This window comes from Ixodes scapularis, unplaced genomic scaffold (assembly GCF_016920785.2).
Source record: "Ixodes scapularis isolate PalLabHiFi unplaced genomic scaffold, ASM1692078v2 PGA_scaffold4__175_contigs__length_147842914, whole genome shotgun sequence".
Lineage (NCBI taxonomy): Eukaryota > Metazoa > Arthropoda > Arachnida > Ixodida > Ixodidae > Ixodes > Ixodes scapularis.
The window spans coordinates 128,296,441-128,309,347 of NW_024609879.1; the positions used below are offsets into that span (position 1 = coordinate 128,296,441).

Here is a 12,907-nt window from a genome sequence, read left to right on the forward strand (position 1 = left end):
CTCGGGTGCTCAGATCGCTGTTAGAGTATATCTCTTCAGGCGGCCTGACATCCTGCATTCAAACCCAGTTCCCTAATTCGCCAGAAGACAACGCCAGGTTACAAGGTCAGCGCGCTGTGATGACTTCGGTCATCGGAGCTCTTTTGGATTTTTTTTTTTGTTTCAATAAACGTTTTTTATTCATTCATTAGTCAAACTCACCCGAAGTCTTTAGGCGTACCAAGCCACATGAGGCCCGCGAGGACGACGGCAATGATGATGAGCCAGTAGCAGATGGACCAGTCAAGGGCATCGTGGGACAGCTGCCGGGTCACGTCGCTGATCAGCTCACCCGCCAGCAGCAGGAACACAGCGCCGTAGCCGAATAGGCCGACCAGCTGGATCAGCGACATAGCTATCCTGCGCAACAAAACTATAGAGTTCGTATAATAATCCAGAAGGGTCCACCACCCTCTCATGTATTTCAGCCGCTTCAGACAGCCGGGCAAAGAGGTGGACATCGGTGGTCCCAATGGGCCCTTAGTACTGGCGACACTTTAATATATACTGTATAAGATTAAGCCCGACTTACTCAAATTGTATAGTGTGTTTGTTTCACAGTTTGATTCGTGTTTGCATGCAATCTGGGTCTTATGCTCTGGGTACGATTTCGAGTCAAAATGCAGCTTGTGCAAACTTTCTTTTCTGTCCTGGTATATTTTCCGGTAAGACCCAGACTGTTAAACCGTTTTTTTTTTTCAAGATCAGTATGTTTACTGGTTTATGCAAACCATATTTTTTTTTATCCTGGTATATTTCCCGGTATAGACTTGGACTCCTCAACCGTTTTTCTTTTAAATATGGTATGTTTCCTGGTTTTTGCAAACCATTTATTTTCTGTCTTGGTACATTTCCCGGTATAGGCGCAGTTTGTTAAAACGTTTTATTTATTTATTTTTGTTTTTTAAATACGGTATGGTTTACTGGTTTATGCAAACCGTGTCTTGTCTCTCCTGGTATATTTCCCGGTATAGACCCAGATTGTTAAATCGCTTTTTTTTTTTTTTTAATACGGTACATGTCCTGGTTTCGGCAAATCGTCTCTTGTCTTTCCCGGTTTATTTCCCGGTATAGACCCAGATTAGTAAATCGTTTTTTTTTTTTTTTTTTTTAAATACAGTACGTTTATCAGTTTCTGCAAATCGTTTCTTTTCTTTCCCGGTATATTTCCCGGTATAAACCCATTCTGTTAAAGCCGTTTTCTTTTTTTTTAATGCGGTATATTTATTGGTATATTCAAACCGTTTTTCAGATTCCCGGTTTGTTTTTCATACTGTATTCATATTTTTCTTAGCTTGCTCTGGCTAAAAAACAAACAAAGAAACACAAGAACTTTAACTTGTCTCAGCAGAACGAGCGCGCCTAACCTTTCGTCTACTTTTTTTTTCGCTGTGGTTTCGTGTTTTTTTTTCTCATAATTTCTTTCGGGACCAATCACCGATGTCGGCGCTTACTATTTCAATGCTTCTGTTTTTATTCCCCTGGCCAGAGTAAAAAAAGGAAGAAAAAAAGAGGGGGGGGGGGGGGGGCTTAGCCACCATATTGATTGCGTGTCTTTTATCCGGGACCATGTATGTTTTGCATGATGTGTTCGGTACCATACTATGTGAGACAATTGTAAAGGCGAGACCATATTGACAGGGTCCGTTTGGTTCGGGGCCATCTGTGTACACAGAACCATATATTCACGGCCATAATGTACATACAATTTGGCATGGCACAATGTTGACCGGGGTTATTTTGTCCGGGATCATATGTGTCCTGGTTAATATATTCTGGTGATATTGTGTGATACAATTCTAGGCGCAAGACCATATTGACAGGGTCCATTTTGTTCCGGGTAATATCTGTTTCCACGGAACCATATACCCACGATCATAATGTAAAGACATTGGGTACGGCACCTATTGGCCGGACTTATTTTGCCTGGGACCATGTGTGTCCTGAATCATACGTTTGGGACCATATTTTGGGAGACCATTTTAGACGCGAGAAAATATTGACAGGGTTCATTTTGTTCGGGGCCATCTCCGTCAACGGAACCATATATCCAGGACCAAATTGTTCAGACAATTGCGTACGGCACCACATTGGCCAGATTTATTTTGTTCGTTACCATAAGTGCCCTGCATCATATGTCCGGGCCCTATTGTTTCAGATGATTGTAGACGCGAAACCATGTTGACAGGGTCAATTGTGTTCGAGACCATCTGTGTCCTCAAATATATGTACAGGGCCTTATTGTGTGAGACAAATGTAAACGCGAAGCCACAATCACCGGGTCCATTTTGTCCGGGACCATACTGTGCGAGCCCACTGTAGAGGTGAGACCACATTGTCCGTCCGGGACGATATACGTCCGGGACGATATAGTGGATACGATTATAGGCGCGAGACCATATTGACTGGGCCCATTTTATCTTAGACCATATATCCGGGACTATGCTGTATGAGACAATTGTTGGCGCGAATGATATTCACCGGGCTCATTTTGCCTGGGACGGTATGTCCGAGACCATATTGTGCGAGACGATTGTACACGCGAGACCATATTGACCGGAATTATTTTGTTCGTGACCTATATGCGCGGGTTCATGCTGACCTCCACCACTGAATACGCGACGATTTCTCAGACAAATGGAGAGCCTCACTTCATGGGCTTGCCGTAGGCCCGGAAGGCGATGCACGGGTACGGGTTCCTGTTGGCATCCCGGTACTCGAGCCAGCGCTCCTCCAAGATGATCCAGCACAGGCCTAACCTTGAGCCGCAGTAGCCGGAAGCCAGGGCGCACACCACAATAATGGCGGTGCCGGACCAGCCTGCAGGTGCCGTACCACACGTGCGTCACGTCAGAAACGCCACACATGTACCAGACCTAACATACATTGCATTCGTCCCGACGGAGCACATTCTGTGCAGGGGATCGCCTGCTCAGGTCAAGGGGTGTTCAAACAGGACACTTCAGAAAGCCTGAAGCGACACTTCAGGGCCATATGAAGTGAAAGTAGAAGTCCGGCAGTTTGTTTTCTATTTGGACATCCATCAGGCAAATATTGGGGGTTTTCTCCTCGCCTCCTATGGTTCTGAGTGAGTCGGTGCTTGACAGACGACGTCACACGCGGATGGATAAATGGATGTAGCGGCGATAGCTTGCGCCACCTAGCCTAAGTCGAAAGAGACAAACATATGATTCCTCCCGCCCTTCTAAGCTAATTTTCTCCCCCTAACTATCACCAGGCAGTGTGAGGTATTACCAGGATGACATTTGGGGGATAGCGCAAAAAAGCTAAAAACATCACCCCGCCTCTTCCCCCCGGAAAGGGAGTCGCCAATTTTCCTCTGGACAAACCTTGTCTGCATTACATTAGCACCGGAGCTACTGGGAGACAAAGTTGAGACTTTGGGCTGTAGCCACGGAGGAGGGAGTCCCAATTTCCTTGTGTCCCGCCTGTCCCCAGCTGTGATAGTCAGTTGTGCATCATTCAATTTTCCCTAGATAATTTCCATTAATATTTTAATCGCCTCTTGGCGACTGCAGTCATTTCCTCTTTCGTCCTTCCATCGTCCCCAGCAAAACCAAGGGCCCCAGCCAAATCCGTTAACCCTTCAGGGAGGGCAGGGCGAAGTCCCGTGCACTTCAAAACCAAGTGTTTTATTGTCTCGCTCTCATTATGGCCGGCAGTATATAATGTGTCTGTCTCCTGATATTCAACCCCACACGCCCTCGTCCTCAAAACTCCCATTCTCACCTCAAACAGTAAAGAAATTCCCAGTGAATTGTCAAACACGTTTTCCTTTTCTTATGTCCTGTTTTTGTGACCTGTTAGAGCTGATTATTCCTGCATTCTTACCTCCCACATTTTTCTTTCTGCCTCTTTTCCTCCCTTTTCCACTGAAGTAGTCTGCTGAGCCCCATCACTAATGTGTAGGTATTTAAATGTAAACTTTCGGGTTTGCTTTGTCCATTTCGTAGTTACACTTTTCGTGTATAAATACTTCAGTACCTACCGTGCTCAACGCGTATCATCCATTTCGGTCCAAGCTTTGTTCAAATTTCAACTTACTAAATGCCTCCCTGCTCTCAAAAGACGACCTCCTGTACTCCCTCATTTGGTGTCTTTCCATGTGCTCCCGGTGTCAATCTACCTACGCTTCTTTGTCGAATTTCGAATCCTGATTGAGCCTTTGATTGTATGCACTGTACGCCATTGCCCAAAAATAGTCCTGGTACCATCACTCCTTTTCATATACCTCTGACCACTTTATATCTATTAAAGTTCTATAGTGCCTTAAGCTTCATAACAGATGCATTTCTCTTCCCTTTTCTAAATATATTCTCCATATGTTCCTCTGGAAACCTCGTTCCCTCATTTAGCCAGACTCCCAAATATTTGCATTTTCCTACATGGAGATCTATTACGTTGTCTTGTATTCTCAGCGTTAACTTGTTTCGTCATTAAACGCCATTACTCAAGACTTGTCACTACTAAAACTCATGCCCAAGGTGATCCCTTTTTCTCCACATATTCCAGCTAGTTCCTGTAATGGGTCCTGATTATCTTCCATAAGTACTATGTCGTCCGCATACATCAGTCCTGGTATTACCTGTATTACATTTCTCCCTCCTTTCATATAACTCACCTAGAAAACCTAAGTTGATCTGCTCTAATTTATTCTCCATTTCACTGAGATGTATCATGGAGAATAGAGGTGGCACTGGAGAGTCCTGCTTGAGCCCGCTTTTTGTTGCTGCGGGTTGTGTAGTTTCTGCGTCCCATGTTTAACTACCTTATTGTCTGTGTACACCTGCTGATGAAACCTAACCAAATTTGCTTCTAAATTGGGCTCCTTCAACTGACCCGAGTTTTTCTTGGCTCACATTGTCGTACGCTCCCTTGATGTCCAAATAAGCTAACTTTGAAGGAGTTTGGTTCTTCGTTGCTATTTTTATGCACTGTCTGGTGACGAATAAGTCATCTTGAAATCGTTTATCTCTTCGGAATCCATTTTGGAGCTCACTCAGTTATTTGCATATCTTCTGCCCATTCCTCCATTCTCCGCTTTACTATCTACATAGCTAATCTGTATGGAACTGAAGTTACCACTATTCGGCTATGACGTAATGTTGTTTTTGTTTCCTTTGCCTTTATATATTTGTCTCATTTACTTAGTGTCCAATCATTGGGTACCTCTCCTCCCATAATTATTTAATTAATCACATGCCATAACTTCAATTTACTTGTTTTTCTACGGTGTCTTTATGAGTTCCATGCGTATATCGTCTGGGCCTGTCGATGTGCCTGCTGGAACCTTACTTTTTGCCTCGTCCTATTCGCTTGTGGTCCTTGCCTTTCTTGCATAATTCTGCTGCTCTTCTACACTGCTGCTGCCAGTGCTATCCACTGTCCCCCACTGCTCAAGCTGGGAGAAAGCCTCTTCGATTGTCTGCCTAATACACTCCCGTGCCTCTTCTCCGTTCCTGTGTGGTCAGTAAGTGTTGGAATATCTCTGTCTTTCTCCCTGGCGCTTTAATGTGCTCCCAAAGCCTTTTTGTCGCATTTCTATCTCTCTTTATTTATTTCCATCATTCACGGTACTCCTTTGCTCCAAATTTCGGCCTGTATTAAAGCTGTTGCCTCCCTTTCTTGCTCTTGGAAGTTCTTGTATTTTGACGCTAGTTCAGCTTGCAAGGCTGCCTTTTTCTTTGCCCACCTATGCTATCTAGATGCCTGCTGGCGCCGCAATATGGCTGCTTTGACTTCCATATCCCACCAACTTTTTAGTATGTGTCTTCGTTTTTGCTTTCTTCTTTGTTTAATTTGATACTTCTCTAATTCTATTTTAAAAATACATATTAAATTTTCATAGGTCGATTCTCTTTCTGGTTGTTTCGATGCTATATTTTGAATACTTTTAGATACTTTTTGTATTTGAGCTTAACTTAGATTTGGCTACCCGCTCGTTCCTGTGCTTGTTCTGGTTCCCATGCGCCACATTTGGCCTTAATTCTTTTGTGGCACGGATGCGCCACATTTGGCCTTAATTCTTTTGTGGTACTCCCAAAGCTTTTTGTGCCTCCCTCGTCTATTTCCATACTTTCTAACCTGTCATACAGTTTTGGGGGCATGAAGCCGTAGTTTATTGTTGAGTGTAAGTTGTTTCGTTCCCCCGTTATTTTCCCGTCGCATTTCACCTGTGCATTAACTAACACTGGGTTCAGGGTATCACAGAAATCGTCTAGCAACTTTCCGGTTGTATGTGTGAACCCGTCAAACTCTTCCATTGTGGGCATTCATGTCTCCTATGATAATTATTTCCTGCCTAAGCTCAATCTCTTTGATGTCCCTCGATACACATGTAAAGTATTCTCTATTTTCCTCTCTTGATTAATTTTTTGTTTTCAGGTAAGCAAACGCCAGAAGCGTGCTCAGACCTGGTACCCTACCTTTCAGCCATAAATGTTCCCTGCAGCTTTCCTTCTCTGTTTCCCAGTCGTGTCATTTAAATAAAGGCCCGTTCACACTCTTGCAACCGAGAGCAACAGAGATAGACGAGACTTGTTGAAACCTCTGAAAATTTATTAGGATGAGGGAACACACTGGCATTCTGGCGCCATCTATGTGGTGACCCTGGAACTGCATTTTACAAGAGCGAAGGTTTTGCGGGATTTCCGAGGTCGAATCTGCGTAATACCTATGAGAAAGACTCGCTTATAACGTTGACAAAAGGTTTTCGAGCCAAGAAAGAAAGAATAATGCGCGAGAGAAATAGAAAATCTTCCGGACCGCCAAGTTTATACTGTTACCCAATAGATGGCACCAGTGTGTCTTCTCGTTGTAAGAGGTTTACAAAAAACAGTTTCAAGAGGTCGTAAAACTGTGAACGGGCCTTTACATGTCTAGACCTCCGCCTTCGTGCTCATCTCCCCCCGGTTGCATACCATCCTGGAGTATAGCCTGGTATGTACGGTGGTTCCTCCTACTCTCTAAGGTGGGTTTCCGCTGCCCGATACGCTGTGAAATCTTCAGCCTCTAATTGTTCACAGATCTCCTCCCACTTTATTGAGGAGTTTCAGCGACGGTGTCACCACTCTGGCGGCCGGTCGCCGAAAGGGAAAGAGGGGGATAGGCTTGCTGGGCGTTGGCTTTGTGTAAAGTGAGTTGGGCGCGAGCTTAGGATTATAACCTTCGCCAGCAAGAATAGTACGCGGTTCCGGTGTTCCGGTACGAGCAACAGAGATGACACGATCTGCTACGACTAGCCACGACCACCCACCGCAGCGATGCAGGCATCGAAGGAGCGCAACCTGTGTACTACGCAGTCAGTCGCTGCTCGTTGGCATTCCGGGCATTCCGTCCCAGGTTCTTCGTTTGTACTTGGAACCGAGTGTTATTTCCTGTGCTTGTGTGTGTGCACAGTGGCTGGATATGGGCCTCATAGAGCAGGCAGTTCTTTAGGCTTAACAGCGACTCATAGTAGACAGCGGAGGGACTTGGAGCAACGCTTTCGGTTAATGGGTGTGACGACTACAGGGATAAAATTTAAGATTGCTGCTAGCAAGGTGGGCCGTAGTCGCTTTTTGTTCACACGATTTCAAGTGTAAGTACTCCGCACAAAGGCGAATCTGTCGCGTTTCAAATCCACCTTTGTTTTTGCTGCTGTTGTTCTTTTTCACGCACAACCAACTACTAAGCATATGCTTTTGTACCGATCACGGAGTGCATGTCTTCAACCTTACATTGCATAACGTCCAATAAAAAGTCGTGTTTGTTTAGCGAAAAATCTTCTCTTTCGAGTGACCTTTTTTTCATTGATAATTTCGCCCGTATCTAGGTGCTTTATTCAACAGGATCGATTAGGTTTAAGCCATTTTGCTGCCTCATGCGGCACTAATGCTTGCACGATGTATTCCACTGGCGGTATTGTGAATTGGTTTGCTTCCAAAGCTAAGAGTGTAACAGGTGGAACCATTCAGTTTGCTAAAAATGTGACGATATGGGAATTTCGTTGCATAACTATACCTTTTACGTTTAAGATTAATCAGAAACATGTCCATGTGATGATGCATATCTACAGCATAAACTTCGCAGATCCAGAATGGGTGAGCTATAGGCTACAGCCTAGAGGTTGTTAATGGGCCAAATTGGTGATTACACGGCAATAAATATTGTTCTGGGAAACTGACCATTGACTCGGTGAGTTTTGATCGTGACCATTCGTGTGCTGTTGGCAAATTAGGTAATGGCACACCTTTTCCCTGACCATCTGGCTTCAAGGGACATCGCATCTAGATGTGCTTAAATATATTTATTTCAAGAATCAGTTGACCCCTCTGCATCATTACAGGAAGGTACCCTAAAGCCACAACTAACAGCAGTGAATGTACAATGGATAATAACAGGCCCTAACGTCCAGGCGTATTGTCCGCAAAAACCAATTTGAGCCTAATTTTTTTTTTTTTTTTTTATAGTTTGCATTTGGTGTATAATCCGCAGAGCCTGATTTCCGCACCCAGTGGATAGTCCGCCAAGCTGGTGCATTGTGTCTTCGTGCTTTTTTTTTCCTGGGTGGCATTTTCTTCAGACGTTCTTCGGCGAACGCGGTTGAGCCTGAAGAACTGCTCTATCAGGGCCATATCCAGACACTGAGCACACATACAAGCGCAGGAAATTACACTCGGTGCCAAGTACAAACAAATAGCCTGAGCGGAAAGCCCTGAATACCAAACAAGCAGCGTCGGGTGGTCATAGCTAGTCATAGCGAGATGATCATCACTTCAAGCAAGACCTACCGTGATGCTACAAATGAAGTGTTCGAGCCAATCGAAGGCAAGAAATCTTGCCATAGTCAAAATATGTCTGGAAGTGTTCGACGTGGGCTCTCTCACGCTGGTGCAGCTGTCACCAAGAAAGGTACATATCAACAATATTTGCGCGTTTGAGGATGAAACTATGACGCATACTTTATCTAAATCTAAATTTATCGGTCTGCGGCTACAAGCATTTTCGTTGACGTTGCTTAGATGATGTAACCATTCAGGCCTCGCAGTAAATGGTGTTGCGAACTCTTCGGTTGTTCTAGTTAATTGTGCTAAAAAGTGGTTGAGTGGAAAGTATGAAAGCTACAGCACACAAGGGACGATTGAGGTCTTTATCCTGCGTTCTGTGTGCATGGACACTGGTGCCTGTTTTGGATGACGTAATGACAGTTGCAGCAGGTAAGCGTTACTTCGGCATCCCGCTCTGTGACCGCAACTCGGCTGCCCCGCTGAGAAACTTCCTTCGGAAGACTTGCCCCACTTCAGTCTCACCCAATTTGCCAGAGGAAGAATGGAGCTTCATGCGGTCTTTATGAAATCCAAAATGACCAACATAAAGGAAAACTGCAATTTGCCCTTACAAATGGGTGAGCGTAGCAGCGCGTCTGCGAATTCAGAGAAAGGGATGTTTATTATTTACAACCTATACAAAGCAACTTTTTGTCAAAATAAAAACGCCAGGCAGTAAAGGGATAACCCCGGTACAAATGCTGCGGTAAACTTCCCTTACCCCGCGACTCCGTCAAACTTGTCTAGAAGTTATATTTAACGTTCCTATAACTAGATGTGTATCCGGTCTGTAAACAGCATACATTTGAATAACAAAGACCTAAAACCTTAGACCAATACTATCTGCCATATTTCTAATACTCAGTGTATGTGTTTGTGTATAAAAACCTACTGTGTCTTCTGCTGATGCATATATCTTCCAATTTACAATGCAGAGGCGAAAAGTAAATCAACTGTGTACATCTACCACCTAGCATAAGCGCCTTCTGCCATTCATTCTTGAGCTCAATCAAATATCAGCTTAGGTTGCTCTTGTTTTAAAAGCTTTGGCCTGTTTTGTAAAATGAAAAAAGTTAGAAAACTAACTTTGTTCTCCTTCTGGCATTTAATACAGACTTTTTTTGTCAGCAGACCTCACACACCGGATCTCACAGTGGCACATACAACTCGAACGACCGATGAGACTATTGCCATTACAATAAAGCTGCCCGCGAGAGCCAAAAGAAGGCTTGTAGGAGTGCACAAGCACATCAAAATGAGATTGGCACTTCCGGGGCTTGTTTACATTACGCGTAAAAACAGGACGATACGCGACATCGCAATATAACACCAAGGATACCGATGTTTCGATACATAAAACGCAGGATAAAGACCTTGATCGTCCATTGTATGCTGTAGCTGTCATACTTTCCATCCAACCGCTTTTTAGCACAATTAACAAGAACAACCGAAAGTTCTCAACACCGTTTAATACGACGCCTGAATGATTACATCATCTATGCAACGTCAACGAAAATGTCTGTAGCCACAAACCGATAAGTTAAGGTTTAGATAAAGTACACGTCATAGTTTCAACGCGCGAACATTGTTGATATGTACCTTTCTTTGGACCCGCGTACACTCGGTTCAACTTGATGACAGGTGCACCAGCGTGAAAGCTCACGTCGAACGCTTGCACACATATCTTGGCTGTGGCAAGATTTCTTGCCTTCGACTGGCTTGAACACTTCATTTGTAGCATCGCGGTAGGTCTTGCTTGAAGCGATGATCATCTCGCACACGGCAACAAACAGAGAACGATATGGTTTGTTTCATTTATACGCTACTGGTCTACGGGCGTCGCAAATCTATCCCCCTCTTTTCCGCCATGTTGGATCGATCGGAGCGCCCCCTATAATCGCTGAAACTCCTCAATTCTCTTTCTACCTCCCTGCATGTTTATAGAACCTTTTCTTCAGCCGAGCTGAGCGTGACCCGCCAGTGGTGTGCCTGTTGCCTGTCCATATGTTCTGCCGCGCCCTCGGTTATCATTTTGTTTCCCGTTTTCGGGATATGAAGAGTAGCGGAGGCCTTGAACAATTGACTGACAGCGAACATAGCGTGGAAGTAGCTGTCCGAACCCAAGTGACGAGTATGCTCTAGGCCTCCGTGGAGGACAGAAGCGGACGTTGAAGAAAAGAACACCCCCCCCCCCCCCCCCCGGCAAAGAAAAAAGACATGGAAAAAGTTGTGTGCCTTCACGTGTTCTGAAATCTCCTGTTTGGACAACGAATGAGACGTCTCCGAAATAGGTATTACTTTCATAAGACAAATGTAGTTGCCGGAAGGGCAGTAGCCTTCTCTGGTTTAAATGTATAGAGCCTTTTTAGGGCTACTTCTTAGTGCTTTCGTGTCCATGCCTGAGGTGTAGCCTCGAAAGTGGCCGACGGCGCAGTCGCGCTTACTTCGTGTCATGACCTGACCTGACTGTCACGTGACATCATGTAGTACTGTGACACACTAACGTCATATGAGATTGTGACGTCATGCTACGTTGTCCCGTGACCTTAGTTGACGTGACCACGTGTTTTCCTTTGGCCGCGTGACGCTTTCCGTCATGCGACGCAATGACATCACGTGACCGTGACGCCATGCCGACGCGTCACTCTGTAACGTCAGTGATGTGACATAATGCGACACCATGACGGGGGCAAAATCTCTCCCTTTGCTTTCCACGATGCGCAACACATGGTAACAACGTCATGGTTTTGAGCGGAGCCGCGCTGACGTAGACATCCCAGGGAGAGGGGCGTGTCTTCTCCCGGGCTGCACAACCAGACTTGTGCCTATCTCAAATACTCTATTCAGGATACTGTATTTTAAATACTTTTTAAGTATCTTGGTATCCTGCAAATATCTTTGAGCGAGAGTATTTGATACTCTACTTTAATAAAATTTCTGAGTATCCTGTACTCATTATCACAAAAACATTTTTTTAATTTCCGCCATTTTTCGAGTTTTCCGGTACGAAGTGACGTGCCCGTGGCACGACCAAACGTGAGCATTCTTTCGAGCAACCAAATCCTGTTTCTAGCTCCGATTAGCTAAGGTGACTTTAATTAAGCTCGTGAAACGATGGTTTTCTTGACGCTTGTGACTCATATTTCAGCCCAAAGTTCGTATAGTAAAGGTTTTCCCCTCGCCTTCCCAAAGGCGCCTTTTGTTTCCTAAAGCTTCCCCCCAAAAAATTCTCAAACAAAAGGGGTGGTTTTATGGAAGCAAAGATTGCCAAACTGAGGCGCAACGCAGACCGAGTAACGACGTATGACAACAATGTAGATTTAAGTGTCCAGAAAATAACAAATAGAAAAAAATTAGACGTGGACACTCACTAAAAAATACATTTTTGTTTTGATTTTTGTGTATTAGACCCCGCTACAGCAAAAGGCCAAGGTTTGCTTTGGTGTTTTTATTTAATTTTTTTTGTAAGTCCGTCACTTATTGCTTCCGCGAACACTGTCTGTAAGCGAACATTGATAAGCAGAGAACAGGATAGGAAACGAACTACAAGCTGGATGATATCTCAAAATGCAAACAAAGCGTCCCCCAGCTTTGAGTGCCTTTCTGAACGCAGCCTACTTGAAGAAGGTGCAACCTCTGCCGTGCCTAATATGTGGGTTTCTTTGTTATCCATTCACTCATATTCGTATCCCAAGTTCGTTTATACTGGAATCCTCGTATAGGAATTATGAATTGTAGTTAAACGATGCGTCTAAGGTGCGCCGCAGGACGTGATATTCAGTGATGTCACTATTGGCGAGGCGCTCTGACCCGTTTGTTGTCCCACACCTCGGTGTTTAACCAACGCAAGGCCTGTGCGCATGCCCACAGGCCTTGTCGGCATGTTCATGTTATCTTTTTTTAATAGATCGGGGGCAGAGTGTAATGTAAAAATACTAACAATTAGCGAAGTGACGTCAAGTGCCGTATCTCTCCCGAAAGCAGTCGTCAAAGGATGTGAGCTTGACCAACTTGGGCTTCTGTGCTGAGCTGGGTACCAT

The 12,907-nt window shown here is 44.6% G+C and overlaps 2 protein-coding genes across 2 annotated transcripts in view; one reads left to right on the forward strand and one right to left on the reverse strand.

Annotated features, from left to right (window-relative positions):
* Positions 1–12,907, reverse strand: part of LOC8023406 (amino acid transporter AVT1A) — a 68,188-nt gene that overhangs the window by 13,505 nt on the left and 41,776 nt on the right. Inside the window, exons 3-4 of the mRNA XM_029990371.3 lie at positions 2,691–2,859; positions 202–399 (exon numbers count right to left, since the gene is read on the reverse strand). Coding sequence (XP_029846231.2) covers positions 202–399; positions 2,691–2,859 — 367 coding nt within the window. The remainder of the gene's footprint in view (positions 1–201; positions 400–2,690; positions 2,860–12,907) is intronic.
* The window catches only part of LOC8033806 (B9 domain-containing protein 2), a 92,062-nt gene continuing 86,112 nt past the window's right edge, over positions 6,958–12,907 (forward strand). The window contains exon 1 of the mRNA XM_042293443.1: positions 6,958–6,999. The gene's annotated coding sequence lies outside the window, so the exon portion shown is untranslated. The remainder of the gene's footprint in view (positions 7,000–12,907) is intronic.